The 16,638-nt window shown below is 42.1% G+C and overlaps 1 protein-coding gene across 4 annotated transcripts in view; it reads left to right on the plus strand.

Annotated features, from left to right (window-relative positions):
• Positions 1-1,172: 1,172 nt before the first annotated feature.
• Positions 1,173-16,638, plus strand: part of MSANTD2 (Myb/SANT DNA binding domain containing 2) — a gene marked incomplete at its 5' end in the record, with an annotated part of 28,519 nt that continues 13,053 nt past the window's right edge. For 2 of the 4 annotated variants that reach the window (XM_082844107.1, XM_082844106.1), the window contains one exon: positions 1,173-1,934. In XM_082844107.1, the coding sequence (XP_082700233.1) occupies positions 1,173-1,934 (762 nt within the window). Of the gene's footprint in view, positions 1,935-15,500; positions 15,934-16,638 lie in introns of those variants that run through there. The other 2 variants (XM_082844104.1, XM_082844105.1) reach the window with 2 other exon arrangements.

The following is a 16,638-nucleotide window of genomic DNA, read 5'->3' on the forward strand; positions in this document are numbered from 1 at the left end:
TTTTTAAATTTTTATTGGAGTATAGTTGCTTTACACTGTTGTGTTAGTTTTACGTGTACAGCAAAGTGAATCAGTTATACATATACTATATATTTTTCTTAGAAAAAGAGGAAGAGATAGCATAAATGTTGGAATTTCTTTGTTTCTTCATATTGCTAACATAAACTACAGTGACATTTTAATATGACATACGGAGACAATTATCTCCTCTACTTCAACCCTATTGCTTATTCCTTTGGCTTTCCAATGACAACCATGTCATTCTCTGGAGTGATTCTGAGTTTAAAATGTAGCTGACCTTAGCTCTATTTAAAAAAAAAAAAAACCTAAAATATATTTGCTATTTAAAAAACATTGCATAGCTTATTCATATTTGAACAAAAAAATCAGCTGGGGCCTTCAAGTTAAAGCTCCAAGATAAACAATTAGATTTTTGGCTTTGAAGAATATTGAAATACCTTACAGTGATGTATTGGACTTGGGTGTTAATGTTCATTAAACTGCAGCATGTTATGGAGGGTCCAGGCGCGCTTACCACTAATTACCGGAGGTCACAACAGCTGTCATAATTGACAGTTTTCTTTTTAGCCTCCTTACACTTGAGAGCATGAAACACTGTGGCAAAAACATGCAACTTCCAAATTAGGGCGGATGGATAATGGTATTGTAAAGTAACTTTTCTGCTGAGCTCGGGAGTTCCTACCTATTTAAGTTGTAGACAAACCGTGCAAGCGCAATAAAGACATCTAACTATTCTACAAATCGTCACACCCACCCAGATTAACTAGAAAATAGATCAGAACTGGAATCAGAGTTGCTCTTCAAATAATGCGCTTGGATTTCTTGAAAAGCTACGCCGCAGGAACTCTAACCCTGGTCCCCAAATGCTTTTTAAAGTCTTCCCCAGAAACCCTCCCCCTGCAGCCTCGGCGCCTTGCTAGCTGTGCCCTGCGCAGGGCTCCCCAGCCTCCGCCCTGGACGTCAGCCTCTGCACCCCGAGGCCAGTTCCGAGTGGGGAGCGGCAGAGCGGAGGGAGAGAGGCGAGCGAGCGAGCGAAATGGTCAAGTCCTCCTTAACTCTGGGCCCCCTCGCGGGCCTCACCCCTCCTCCCAGGGGCTGAGGTTGGAGAGGAAGTGGGAAGGCTTCAATCGGTTCCTCACACCAGCGCCCTCATGCCCCCACCCTACTCTTCGGCTCGGGGCTTCGGCGCGCCTCACCGCCGCCCCTCGCCCCGGGAGAGGAGCGGGCGGCGCGGCCGGGCTCGCGGTGAGAGGCCTGGGGCGGCAAGCGGCCTCCGCGGGGCCGCGACGGCCCGCAGCCGTCCGCCCGCTGGAGAGCCAGGCCCGAGGGCAGCCCCGGAGTCCGCGGAGGCCGGATGCGCGGGCGCGTCACTTCCGGGCGGTGCAGCGGCGGCCGCTCGGAAGATGGCTGCGCCCTGTGGCTCGGAGCTGCCCGCCAACTCGCCGCTAAAAATCCCGAAGATGGAGGTGCTCTCCCCGGCTTCTCCTGGTGGCCTAAGCGACGGAAATCCATCGCTCTCCGACCCTTCCACGCCTCGGGGTGCCTCCCCGCTCGGGCCGGGCAGTGCGGCGGGCTCGGGGGCAGCGGCGTCCGGGGGTCTCGGGCTGGGGCTGGGGGGCCGCAGCGCCGCCTCGTCCTCGGTCTCCTTCTCCCCTGGTGGCGGCGGTAGCGGGGCTGCGGCAGCCGCCGCCGCCGCCTGCCGGGGCATGTCGTGGACGCCGGCCGAGACGAACGCGCTCATCGCAGTGTGGGGCAACGAGCGGCTGGTGGAGGCGCGGTACCAGCAGCTGGAGGGAGCCGGCACGGTGTTCGGCAGCAAGGCCCCCGGGCCAGCCATGTACGAGCGCGTGTCCCGGGCCCTGGCCGAGCTGGGCTACGAGCGGACCCCGTCCCAGTGCCGGGAGCGCATCAAGGTAACCGGCCGCCCGGCCTGGGGCAGCGAACCAGAGGCAGAGAGAAGGCGGGGAAGCGGGCCTCGGGGGCGGGGGCCGGTCTGAGCGCAGGGCTCCCCTCCGGGGCCCGGTGGGCGATTCGCATCTCCTCCGCCTTTTTCTTCTCTCCCTGGGAAGGGGGCTTTTTTCCAGATGGCCGCCAGCCCGTAGGTTTCCTGAGTTTGAAGTTGGGCGTGCCTGCCGCCGCCCCTCTTTCTTGCCAATTGAGGATGTTCTTGCGCTCTGAAGTTGGTAGTTTCTCATTGTGCGGCGGGCGGCGGTCCCCGTGCTGCCCGCGCCTCTCGCCCCCACCGCCGGGGCCCCTCGCTTTGTTCTAGGCCGGGGGCTCCTAGGCAGAGGCTTACCGGCCGGGGCGGGATGGAGCAAGGGTAGAAGAGCGGGGCCGCTGAGCCCCCCAGTTTAGGAATTTTCAAGTGAGTGGCAGGGGCAGAGCCGTACGAAAGGCGCCTTCGGACGATGGCCTTTGTGTCAGTCGTCTTGCTTCCGACTTGAGCTTGCTTCTAACTCGAAGGGCGACCAAGTCTTGAGATGCTTTGGAGAATTGGAAAGGCTCGGTTGTAGCCAGATAGTGTATTGTTTTCGTGGAGTTAGGAGCACACAGTTAGCCTGGCTGGTAGTTGGTCTGGAATTTGGGGTGTGATGCCTGCAGAGTTAGGTTGGTTTGAGGCCCTGCTATGTTTCTGACTAAACTCCTTCTTGAAAGCCCGTTTTCCCCTGCTTTAGCTGTTGTGCCGGCTGCGGTGACAAGTAAAGTTCTCACTGTGCATCTGGCCATCCTTGTGTACCTGAATGTTTAAATACAGAGGCTTAATTTAGGCTAGAAATTTCACCTCCAGCCGGGTTATCGTTTTGCTCTTGCTACTGACTTTTAATCTAGGAGTTCAGATTTGTAGTCTTGGCAGATACGGAGTTGTTTTTTAGGTAAGCTGGTTCCCTCTTCACAGTGTCTGCTAAAAGATTCTGGTAGGATTCTTGCTCCCAGTTTTCACGGAACTCCTTGTTCAGAGTTATAGTATCTGTGTGCTTCTGGCAGGGATGACACTTTTTGGGGAACTCCGTGGGGGGTAGAAACCCAGTAAGAACTATCATACTCACACTAGAGAAGGACATTGCTCCAAAGTTCCAGAGATCTTGGCTCAAGTAGTGTTCATCTGAGGACATTGTTGCTTAGAAAATTTGGTCCAGAGACCAAGATATTTCAAACCTATTAACTGTTGTTCAGGGAATTTGACACCCATTTCTCAATTACAAAATTAAATTGGTTTACCTGATAACATGTACCTCTGGGTTCCGTCCCCCCCTCCCCGCCTTTTTTGAACAAGGATGTTATTAAAGTGATAGTTAATAGGTAGGATTAAAGTAGTAGCTAATAGTAGCCACTGTTCTCTGAATCTCACTTGTTGTTCTGTTCAAGGTTAAATTTGGGGGAGAGTTTTTGCATTGTACTGTTTAGCATCTATCCATGAACTTTTCTTGAGTTTAGAAGTGCTCTTTAGGTATTTGTAATTTTTCTAGCTTTATTGATTTTTGTCCATAGAAATTTCCCAATCAAAAGGAAACAGTGTCTTATCCAAAACTCACTACTTATAAATCTCACTGATTATAAAATTGTTTCTCAAATAACCAGGAGATCTTTAGTTGGGTTGCATCTTTGTCCGGTTATGAGAAACATAACCTAAAGCAAGGAAAGGAGATAAAGTGTCTCTGAAGAATTTTTAAAAGAGGATTGTCTTATCTGTCTCCAAACAGATAAGATCAAATTGACCTCAAGCTCTTAGACTATTTTGAGACCATATAGATGATGGTGATGGGTTCTCTGATCCACAGCAGCAGTTGGCAAGGAGGGTAGATAACTGTTTTTTGTTTTCTTTTTTAAGTGCTCTACTCCTTAAGTGTGATTTCAGCCAAGGAACCAGACTTCTTCATTAACAATGTAGGTCTTTCCTGCCGAAATTATAAGCTCCGTAAGGACAAGTTCTGGTCTCTCTTATTCACAACAGTATTTCCAGTGCCTAGCACATAGTAGGCACTGGATACATATTTGTTAAGTTCACCAAATAAACTAAGTCTAGAAGGAGAATTTTGGAAAGTATAGAAATCTAGAGCAGTGTTACTCAAACTTTAACCCCAAAACATAGACTTTGAAACCCAATTTGAAAAAACTGCATTAAAAACTAAGCTCTGTCCCTCTAGGAGGCTTAATATGATTGTAATCTTAAGCATAGAAGGACATGTAGTCACTGAAATCATAGCTTTACACAATTATGAGGTGGATGTCCAAGTACTCCAGATTACATTTATGAAAATAAAAACACAACCTTAGAAAATTCTCAGAGAATCCCAAACCCCTGAAACAAATCTTTTGATTCTAGTTTCAGAAATGCCAATTTAGAACAAGTAATTCAGAAATCTCCTTCACTTTATCGTGTTAATGAGAACTGCAAAAAGAAATTAAGTAATCCTTTTTGCTTTAGATTTGAAAAATAGAAACAAAGTAGTGCAGTAAGATATGGACCTGGAAACACATCTTGTTTAGGCTAATGTAGCTCACTTAAGTGTGAACTCATGTCAGAGGCTCCCAGGGAAGGAACACCATGTGCGTCAATTACATTTCTGGTCAAATGTATTTAAATATCTATCAAAATTCAATTATGAAGACCCAGTAAATAATTTCTTCTAAATTTGAAAGGAAGCATGATACATAGTAACTTCAGTTTTTCCCTGAAACTTTCCCTTAATCATAGTTTCAATATATTGATGTAGCAGCCTTCACCTCATCATGTGAAGGCAACAGCAAGCTGAGTCCTGTCCCAGCCTCTTCGCGGACCACCTTCCTGAGTAACCTTAAAGCACGTCACTTCCATTCTCTGGACTGTGCCTCAGTCCTCTTATCTATACAGTGAAAGTATTAAAGTTTTAAATATTGAAATTGAATTAATGACTCTTGGATTTTGCTACCAAAGTACTATTTTTAAATACTCTCCAAGCGAATATGTATATTTCTAAGCACACAGAATTTTAACTTAAAGTCAGATATAAACTTTTTTTTATTGCTGCAAAGACTTTCATTTTGAAGTCTGACATGTCCTGTTATTGGTATTTGTTCAGCCATTTGGATAAAATGGATGTGTTTGAGACTGCCTTGCTACACATGTTATTGTTTGGTTCTAAAGTTTTGTTGCTTTTTGTTCGTTTGCCAGAAGAAATTTAGTCTGCTAGCAATTTCAGCCTAATTTTGGAGTCAGATTAACAAATAGGTGGTTTTCTGTTCTTTTCTGTAGACCTTGTCTTCATATCTCCATTCGCCAAATCTTGAGTGTTTACTGTCTACTAGATGTTAGGATGAAGAAAAGAACTGTAATGTACAGTCCGAGAGCTTACAGTGCAGTTGAAGTCTGTAAACACACAACCAAAGTTAAAAGCTGTACAAGACAACACAGGGGATAGTATGCAGTGCAGTACTTGATTGAGTGTCGAATGACAGAAGCAGACAATAAGTGTGATAACTGCAAAGGAGGGAGAGATCTCAGCACAGTCCATACTGTAGTAGTTGAAAGACCTATCTAGACTTGGAATTCATGAAAGCATTCACTTCTGAGCCAGATGCTGTATTCACACTTCAGTCAGCTGATCTGATGCACTGCAAAACCCATTCTCAAGTCCCATATTTTTGGGTGTTCTCCAAAAATTTGCCTCTTGAGGTTTGGCTTTATGTCTTTGAAACAGATGTGTACTTTTAGCTCTCCCTCAAGTTGAAATGCAAGGTGATTGTATGACCTGAAAAACTTGTTTTTGCTGGATCAATGCTGGTTGCCCATCAGGTAAATTTAAAAGTGGTAGAGAGTCTTCTGCCTAGCAAACAAGATGATTACTCTTTTAGGGACTTTGCTTAGATCTGTTCATCATAATTCATCATAATCTTTGGAACAAATATTGTACTTTAGCAGACAAATCACAGTATAGTATATGTGGTCTTCATTTTAGCCATCAAGACTTGTCATTATTTGTCTGTGAGAACCAATAGGGCAAAGATAACTTGGAGCCCAAAGATACCATTGTCCCTGTTTAAGCATTTTAAGACTGTGTATCTCTGAGGACTCTTCTCTGGTGTTTGCAGACAAGACTCTCCTTCTGCATTATCGTTGAAAGATTTTCCAGAAATACGGTATACCACTCAGAGAGTTGGTAAGATTTAGTGAGATTTGTCTCCTTCCATTTCTGTTGTTCTAAAGTCATTGCCACCCGAAAGCTTGTGCGTTCCAGTGTTTTTGTCTGCTTGTGAATCTGACAAAGGCTTGATATGTATCCTAAAAGAATAGACCATCCTAGACTCCTAGCCATACATTTATATTTAGGCTTTCAGTTTTGGACGTAAGGGGTCTAGTAAGCACATGTTAAAACTGTGCATGAACAGGCAGGCATCTGAGTTTATTTCCTGGAGTTTTGGGAAGTCTACTGAAGAGTGGAGTGAAATATTCTGGATCCTTCATTAAGAGGATATATAAAAGGAAAAAAAATTAGAAAATCCATAGTACAAAACAGTGTAGTTCAATAAAACTTTCTGTAATGGTGGAAATGTTCTGTATTTGCTGCAGTTCGGTGTGATAGTCACCAGCCACATGTGGCTGTTGAGCTTTTGGAATGTGGCTAGTGTGCTTGAGGAACTGAATTTTAAATTATATTTCATTTTAATTAATTAATTTTTAAATTATAAATAACTACATGTGGCTGCTAGTGGCCACCATATTGAACAATGTAGGTAAAAAGTTATTATTCAGAATATTAAAGAAGTCTTTATTTTATGAAAGGATTCTCTTGGCTATACACTCAAACCTCCAAAAGGAGCTCAAAGATTCTTCTTCTTGCCCTCCCTGTCTCTTTACCCCTGAGTAGGAGGAACCTCGTAGAAGTCAAGAGATATGGTCCACCATCACAGGAAGAGGAACTTTTCCTGTAAGGAATAAAGTATTATAACCTGAGTTGGCTGGAGCAAACCATGTCATATTCTTGGTTCTCTAGGACAGTGCTGTCCAATAGAACCTTCTGTGGTGATTGGAGTGTTCCGTATCTACACTCTCCAGCAGCCACTGTGCAGTAGCCACTGGCCACAGGTGGTGATTGAACACTTGAAATGTGACTGTGAAACCAAATTTTTAATCTCAATTAATTTAAATTTAAATAGCCATATGTGGCTAGCTAGTGGCAATTACACTGGCCAGAACAGCTTTGGAATAATGGTGATCAAACTTTTTTGCTTATGTACTCCCCAAAGAGTTTTGAAATCCGTGCACTCTTGAACATTTTAAAGCTGACATTAAAATGTTTTCATCATATGTTTGAAAGTTTATGGGAAATTAACAGGATATAGGACATATTGAATCTAGTATAAGATGAGTAAGATGAGAATTGGCTGTAAAATTTATTGAATAATGTACCCTGAATCTGAAAGATTCACTCCAATTCTTATCTATAGGTTTTATGAAATATACCTTGAAAATGTTGATGATCAGACAGTATTCCACTTACATTTAAAAATAATATCACTAACCTATATTCCTTTGGCTATTCTAAATTCAGCAGCCAAGCTTCATGCCTAAAAAATACATGCAAGACTGAGAATGACAGGAATCCCTAAGGTTTAAGGTGCCTTGATCAGTCATTAAAAAAGGCATACAGGTACCACAATTAAAGACCACTGCTTTAGAACTTTGAGCGTCTTTTCGATATCCTTCTTGGTAGATGTAGAGGGCCTGGGCCCTCGAATTCCACTGTCCATAGGAAACAGGAGAGAGGTGTGGAGCTTAACGGTTGGCTGAAGTCCAAGCACCTGGGGGAGGATTTGGAAATCTTACCCATTCCCTGTCATCAGACTCATCTGACAGATTCATCACAGGGTTTCTTTAAATACTAAGGTCTGAAATAAGGACTTCATTCCTTTTTATTATTCACCAGCAGATACTCGAGTGCCTCCTGTGGGAGGCCCTGGAAATACAGCAGTGTACCATTTACTGCCAAGGCGTCCGCCTTCCAGGGCAGGAGTCAGGCTGCTAAAGCGCCAGTACTGTGACCACGGCCCGGGTGTTGTGTGGACGTTAGGGTCGTGGTGCTGCAGGCACACACAGGGAGGGCATGTCAATTTAGGCTTTCAGGAAGTGGATCGCGAGGGTGAGGGGGGACTACACTGGGCAGAAGAGAATAGAGATGGATCACTAGTTGGGGTAAAAGCCCAGAGGCAGCATGGCCTAGAGGGGTGCCAACTGCAGATACAGTGAAATCTATTTTGTCCAAGAATCCAAAGTTGGAAGCATCCAAATAATGCAGTTCCAAACATTTTAAGTGATCAGCTATTTAAAAAGTCATGCCTTTCCGTTGAAGAACAGTTTGCCGTAGCACATGAAGGTACGCTGTAGACACCATGAGTGACTGTTTGGTGGTGTTATCAAGGACCTTGTCAAAGGGTGGAGCCGATAGTTTTGGGATAACCGCGGACATACCAATTCTAGAAATTTGTATGTTTTGATAAATAACTTTTATAGTTTGAATTGCAGTTATGCAAATACCCATTATCTAGCTCATTCCTTAATTTATATACTAGAAAGAAAAAACAAAGCAGTGCATCATTTTGAACATACAACAAGAAGAAATATATTTTACCCTGTGGCCTAGTACTCACGTAACATACATATATGTGCATAAATATATACATGTATATGTATAACTGAAACAAATTTCACAAAATAATGCTTATATAGCATTCACTATGTGTCATCCACTGTTTTTAGTGCTTTACAAATATTAACTAATTTAACCCACATAATGACACTATACTTAACTGTGCAGTACTCTCTGGTATGTTCCACCCTATTTGAATGCAGATCTTCTAGCCCCAGCGCCTCTTGAGTAACCTAAGTCTGCAGCACGTGCCGACACCTGGCAGGGCCTCTTTCTCCAGCTCCCCCCCACCCCCGCCAGTGCTTTTCAGCATTGACTCCCCTGGCACCCCGGCCCCTCTGGTACGTCATCTTTCCTCTACCCCAGCCGCACTCTCAGTGTCTCCGGAAGTTCCCTCACCTAAAACAGGTGCAAAGAAGACCTGGGAGGATGGGGGCGACCGCACCCACTGGTATTGGGCAGCGGGCTTACTCCTTGGGGACTGGCAGCTCAGGGTCACGTTGGTCCCCACGTGGGGCACGCCCCGGAGGCGGCAGGATGGAGGAGCTGGAGGAACTGGGGGAGGGGAGACAGGTTAAAAACTCACATTCGGGGGCCAGCGGCTCCCCTCCCCCGCTCCCACACACGGACCCCCGTCCCTCTGTTTGCCCCTCCCCGAACCTTCACACTCAGTCGCTTGGGGGAGAGACCTGCCCGACCTCCCATGGGTGACTCTCACTTACCCAGCACATTGAGTTCTAAAGTATTGCTGCTGTGACCTCGAACAGTGCCTTGACTATCTTGCAAGTTCACGGAACAGAGGTAGGGTCCGGAGTCTTTCTCCTGGAGGCCCTGCAGCTGCAGTGACACATTCCGGGAGGGCATGGGGTAGACCAGGGATGCTCCAGGTTTGCTTGATGTGACCCCACTGATGTGCGCCAACACCTGGTGGGCGGGCGTCACACCTCCCCATTATTACTTGTCTGCTCTGTGCCCAGGGCTCAGCTAGTCCCCCTCCCCCAAACTGGGGGTCTTCAAATGCCCCTCAGCTGCACCACCGCTCTAACCTCTACCAGCTCTCCATTCACCCCTGTCTCTCTAGCTACCGTCTCACCAACCCGGGTGCTCTGCACCAGAACAGGTCCTGTTCCCCTGGGCGCTGTCTCTTCATCTCCCACTTGGGGTGTTTAGAAAGGTGCCCACAACTCATTAAAATTGCCCAACGTACTGATGGGCCAGAACCTGCAGTTAGATAAGAGAGGAATGGAAGAGAATGAGGTGAGATCAAGTTGAGAGATCATTGTGCTACTTTAGACTTAAGGTATCAAAACTCCAGAAACATCATTAATTTGGAACAGGTCATGTCCCAGATATTCTGGTGAAATATTTTATACTGTGTAGTTCTAGACAGCTGGAGCCTAGGGTTTGAGGGAAAGGGTGAAAGGAGGTGGGAAGCAGTAAGAAATGAGACAGGAGACATAAACACGAGGTCAGATGATGGGCTAAGGAGTTTGGACTTTATCCTAAATTATCAAAGAATTTTCAGCTGGGGAGTGGCATGGTTCATCTTAGGTTCCAGAACTGGCTGTAAGGCGGAAAATGAATTGGAAAGGGTGAGACTGGAAGCACAGAGACCATTTAGAGGCTCCTTGCAGTGAGCTGAACAGGAGGTGAAATAAAGCAGTGGCAGTGAAAATGAAGAGAAGAGAACAGATATACCAAAACTAGTGGAGCTGTTTCGGAGAATCTGAAAATTCTAATTTATCGGATTTACTAGATCTTAACCTGGCATACAACTCACTATGTACTTCTCTACCAACTCACCCAGAGGATTCTTGCTTGTAGTCCTCAGAGGTCATCACAGTACCTCATAACCGAAGTTTTAAGAATTGGTTCTTTTTTTTTTAGCCTTGCCGCATGGCATGTGGGATCTTAGTTCCCCGACCAGGGATCAAACCTGTGCCCCTGCAGTGGAAGCGCAGAGTCCTAACCACTGGACCTCAAGGGAATTCCCTAGAGTTGGTTCTAGAACCCAATGAGATCCAACTAAAGCACTGTTTTAGGGCAGTCCTGTCTGTGTTACATCCAGGCTATATACAGACTCTCTTGATTCAGATCTAAAATTTCAAATGTTAATTGTCATGCAGGCACTCTGAAGTCTGCTCATATCACTAGGATGAGGTGGAATAGCAGTCCCCTGTCCCCTACCCTTTGGATGGTTGTATCTGTGTAATGTTTACAAAATGTTAAAAAAAAATGGGAGAAAAAACTTCTTGAGTTTCAAAAACAAAGACCAGTACCATAAAAAGCTCTAGATTTTAGACAGTTGTTAGGATTGCCCATTGATTATTAGGTAGTCTTTAATTTTATTTCTGTTGTGGGGATTATGCAATGTGTTCTTCTGCCTGCTGTTTACCATTGCAAAAACTCCCTTCAGTGTTCAAAATGAATGCTTAATGACTCTGTACCTCGTGTGCTGCATATGTTACAAATTATCTGGGGTTTGTAATCTAAGTGGCGTCTCCCCCCTATTGTTCTGAATAATTGAAAAATGTCTTCATATTGGAATAAGGCATGTATTTAAATCTGTATAATTCTTACCTATTCGTAGTTGAGAGAGTCCTTGAGAGCCAATGGAAATACTTTTTTTTCTTGGCACCAATCAAGTGAGTGTTACCTTGTCACTTAGTGGGTGGGATGTGGTGTTATTTCTTAGTAAAATACAGACCTGTGTTTATTCTCAGACATCTTAGGAATAACAGCCATCATCTTATTTTTATATATGTGTTCTTGGCTGTATTCATAAATTACATTTTTTGAGCTACCAAATAATACTTCATTCAATATAAAGTGATACAGTAGAATGGAAGTTATTTACCTAGATATGTTTTCTAGTTGCATTTTCTCAGCCTGTGTAAGATGACTTTGTTGTAATAGCCTGAATTTTTGAAACTCACAATGTTGTTTCTCTACTATCTACCTTCAGATTACTTCATTTATCCAAAAAGTCAATTATGTTTGTACTTGATATTAATAAAACCAGAATAAAGTTCATACCTACCAAAACCTGCTTTTATCATTATTATTTAAAATTTACAAATACTTTTCTCTAAATGGATAGAGCTGGTTTATGATTTAGAAAGAAGAGTGTGATAGGTCAAAAAGTACCTTGACCTTATATTTGACCTCTCAACTGCCACATACAGTCTTAAGGAGTTTTCATTTATTCATTCATTTAGTGAAAATCTATTGAGCCACTTCTGGGTGCCAGGTACTGGGAATACTTCAATGAATAAAACTGAAAAAAAACCCCACCTGTCTTCAAAGAGCTTATATTCTGGTAGAAAACAGTATATTTTAAATATGTTAATTCAAAACAACACAATTAGAAAACCACTCAAATATGATATTCCTTTATATCAGCCTCATTGACCTTAGAAAGTTTGAGCTCTCTACCTTTCATTATGCATAAGAAATAGAAATTCATTTGCCTTGGCTTTATTCAGAATGATTTACATGATTTCATATTACACCTTCTTATTGTGATACGTTCAGTTGTCACTTTTACCCCTCCAAGCAGCAAAGTGCCATATTGTTGGTATTCATGCAGTCATTGGATAATAAGCACGTCTGTGCTGGTCCTGAAGGTGCAGTTTTCAGCAGAAATAGGTAACGTTCCTTCTCTTTTGTGCAAACTAGGAAACATGGTTAATAGTTGGGCTTGAGAAATTAGAGTTGTGCCAATTTTAGAACAATGTAAAATATTTTTAATATAAATTACGTAAACCACATTACAAATTAAGAGAAAAAAGCAAGGGAAGAATTTTACCCTCTCCACTGTAGCATAACTACATATCTGTGAAGTGTTATTTTTCAAGAAGTGGTGAATCTGATTTTAATTCCAGTAAAATTTCCATGCACCAAAAGTGAGAGGTCTACATGCTTTTTGTTTTATTGAACTCCAAGAAAATATAAAGGTCATTCATACTTCTTATTTGATTCATGCCTGCCACCTGCTTCTTGCAAACAGGTTGCCCAGTGAGTGAGACCAAATCCTCACTCTGGATGGGTAGTTAGGATTCCTTTTTTCTCCCTTGTTTATGTATCAGTGTGTTAGTCACCATATTCTTGCTAAGACTATAAACCTTTGAAAATGGTTAAATGATTGGCTTTTAACTATAAATGAATAAATATGAAGTTGGAGCTGTGATGACAAAGCCAGGTGTTTATGAAACTTGAATAATGTGTGGCAAAAACATGTTTGTATAACAATGTTACTTAACATGTAACAAACCTAAATCTAAACTTTTACTTATAGATTTCACATGTTATTAAACAAAACCAACTTTATACTATACTTTTTAAGTACTAATAAAACTAAAAAACAGAAAAATCAAGTGAGCATTCTTTTAATATTGGATGGTGTAGTTCAGCTGAAACTTACTTGCTTTTCCAAACAAGGTTCTGATACTGACTGCTAGAGTAAGGTTCTTTTGAGTTTGTTATTCTTACCATGTGCTTAGTGATAAAACTTTGCTGCTACTTTTTCTCTACTTGAACTGACCTTTACATAAGGCACCTTGGTCTCCAAATGGTCGGACTATCATTTTTGTAATAATAACAAATAGTTAACGTTTACTGAGTACAGGCTATTAAGCAAACACTGTTTTAAATGCTCTGCTTGAATTTTTTCATTTAACACAAAAATCTATGATGGAGGTACTGTTTTTAGCTCCACTTTACAGATGGAGAAATTGAGGCAGAGAGAGATTCGTCTAATGTCACAAAGCTAGCAGGTGGTGAAGCCAGACTAAGGAGTGTGACTCCATGCTCTTAACCACTTGATTATACTGTCACCTTGTGAATTATCAGCCCACCTTTATTAAAATTTGACAGTTGAACTAATATTTTGGCAACAATGAAATCATAAAGTCATAAATGCCAAAAATACCAAAATCACATAGCAACACCCAGATGGACATCATTGTGCTCATACATGCTTCTTGTCATAGAAATGAAAACACAGATTTTAAAAATTCTTGCAGATAATTCATGGTGTCCTAAGATTGTAAACACAGTGAGAACCATTGATTTGGAAGTCCCAAGGAAGAATTTAAAACAAATGTTGAAACATAAGACTTTTATTGTAGAAGGCTCATTCAGTCATTCATTCAAGGCTTTATGTACGTGATGGTATTTATTGGACTACCAACTGCTCTTAAAGGAAGTAAGTTTGACATTATAGAAGGAGAAACATTTACAAAGTAGAATTACTTTTTGACAGTAAAAGTGGGTAAGGATGTAGCTTACCAGAGGAGGCCACGGAGTGTCCATTATTTTATGCCTGCCATTGTTCACCTGATGTGTAAATGATTTGGATACTCTTCTTAGAGATGATGAGGATGAGACACTGTCTTGTATAATATAGATATACGAAGAAGGGAATATGCATATGAAGAAAGCTAAAAACAGAATCAGAAAATGAGAAATCAGAGTACAGGGAGTATAGCAGGTAAATATGGTTACTTCAGCTAAATAGTAAAACGAGCTATGAACTTCCCGGCAACCATGGCAAAAAGGTAAATACAGTGACTTTCTGTACTTTTCAATGTCTGCAGGAGAGAAGCATACCAGGTCCTAGTTTTGAAAGCTAAGATGAATTTGCATTAAGGACACTGTGATAGTGACCTTGGATAAGCTCTTACCTTTCTCTTAGTTCTCTTTTCTTTTACATAGCGATGCATCACATATCTTCTGTGATATGTAATATACTGCCCGGACCCCTCCTCCAGGAATGAGACACTGGTGCATCTCCACCAGCTGCCTGGAGCACTGATTGGTGATGGCTTCTGGTTGGATTTCTCCCAGGAATTTCCCGTTGCCCAAGGTTAGGCTCCCTCTCCAGTGGCATCCAGGACCCAGTGATTGGTCAGTGCTGAAATACAAAGGTACAGCCTCCTTGCCTCAATCCAGGGCAACTCTGAAGGGTCATCCAGGTTCCATACTTCACTTTAGGATTAACCGAGGCCTCTGCTGCAACCGTGAGTTACTTCAACTCGTCTCTCTACCCCATCCTGCTCCTCGTTTGCTCACAAGTGCTGTTCTGAAGAGCCCTCCGCTCTAAGCCTCCTGCACGGTCTCCTCAGTGTCTGTTTCCTGGGACCCTCTCTTTTAGCCTTATTGTAAAAATTAGAAATAATAAGTGTAAACTGCTTACCCCAAATCTCAGCACATGGTAGGCACTGAGAAAATGGTAGTTATGGTTTACTTTCATTGCATGGGACATTGAGCCACCTGTGGAAATGTTTTGATTTTTGTAGAAGGTACAGACATTTTTTCATACGGTGATTGCTTTTAGCAGTCCTCATAAAGGTAAGAGTAAAATATAAAAATGCTACCAAATGAGCTATAAAAAGTGTTATGATTACCTGAATTTCTTTCTAACAACTTCCTAAATAAGTTCAGGTTGCCCAAGGACAGGCGCCTAAACTTAAAACAGGCTTATTTTCAGATTTTTCATAGAAAGTTTATATGTCAGTATGTGAAGATGTGTTCTTTTCATGCATTTATGACCTATAGTTTATACCATGTAAATGCAAAAAAAAATTTTTTTAAACCCTTTTAAAGTAAGTTAATATTTACCAGGTTTTAACAGTCGACTGAATCTTGACTTAATGCTTGTACCCAGATATCTTGATGGAGGATTTCTAATAACCTTACTTTTTAGATGATTTTATCTTAGATGTCTAAATTACTTTTTTTTACAACCAAATATATAAAACTTACTAATGGGAAAAAATCTGTATTGTAAGTTATCTTTGCATCATAGATGGTAGTTTTTAGTAACAAAATAACTACAAAACAGAGAATCACATGGTCACCATATGAAAGGAATCAAGTGACCTGTTTCAGGGGTGAGCCTGCTCTGCATAAACATTGGTCTCATGAGTATAAGAAAGTACCTTTGTGTTTGGGAAGCCATACAATATTGTAATGATAAAGGTCCGTGAGGATTTTTGGAATGTGTGTGTATGTGTGCACGTGTAATGCCTAACCTTTAGACACCAATGATTACAGAACAGTCGTTGCGTGATGCACGGTGTTTGTATGGCAGGACTTTAAAGATGAATGGCTGTCACTGCTATCCTAGATATATTTTAGGTAATTCTCTTGAGTGTGTTTTCTAGTTCTCACATACTAATAAAAGTTACCATTTTAATATCATCCAAATACTACTTCTAGGTGGTGCCGTGGGATGGGAAGTACTGAGAAAAGATTCAACAGAGATGCTAATGTAGCAACGTCAGAGGTAATATAGGAGGTCAGATGAAAATAACCTCTAATTCAAGTCAGTGCTTTACCAAACAACTGATTTCTTTTCCCTTTTAGGTGGGAAGTTCTAGATACATAGTGTTATCTGACTATGTTTGATGACTAACTACCTGCTGCTTTTGTCTGAAATAGTTAAGTAGTTCAGTAAACCGTAATATTTTTACCTGTCTTGTTCTAAATGGAGAAGCCCTTGAAGATGTCTAGAAGGGTTCTTGTATCCCAAAGAAGCCCTTAAACATGACCATACATACTAGGTATAGATTATCTAGTATTGCTGCCAATATGAGATTTTGTATGAGTATCTGTATGATTTACATACAGAGTAGAGTTAAAAGCTCTATGGCCATATGAGTATAGTTCCTTGAGCAACGAAAGGTATTTGGTTCTGACAATTATTATTGTCCTCCTTGAGGGCTTTTTTCTTCATAATCTGAATGGATTAAGACCCTCAGCTCCTAGCATGGAGGAAGCTAGAAAGCTTAGGAGTTGATACTCAATGAGAACAAAACTTCCTGAATGATTTGTTCTATGCAAGTATTTCTCCCTCATGAAGACATACTGACCAGTTATAGACACAAAAGTGAGTCGTTGATAGGCAGATTCGGGATGAAGTGCAGCTGATAGAATTCAATCCTGGACAGTTCCCCACAAAGACTAAGGCTCCAGAGAGGCAGGAGCTCTT

The sequence above is a fragment of the Leucopleurus acutus genome (genome assembly GCF_964270905.1).
Source record: "Leucopleurus acutus genome assembly, chromosome: 8".
Taxonomy (NCBI): domain Eukaryota; kingdom Metazoa; phylum Chordata; class Mammalia; order Artiodactyla; family Delphinidae; genus Leucopleurus; species Leucopleurus acutus.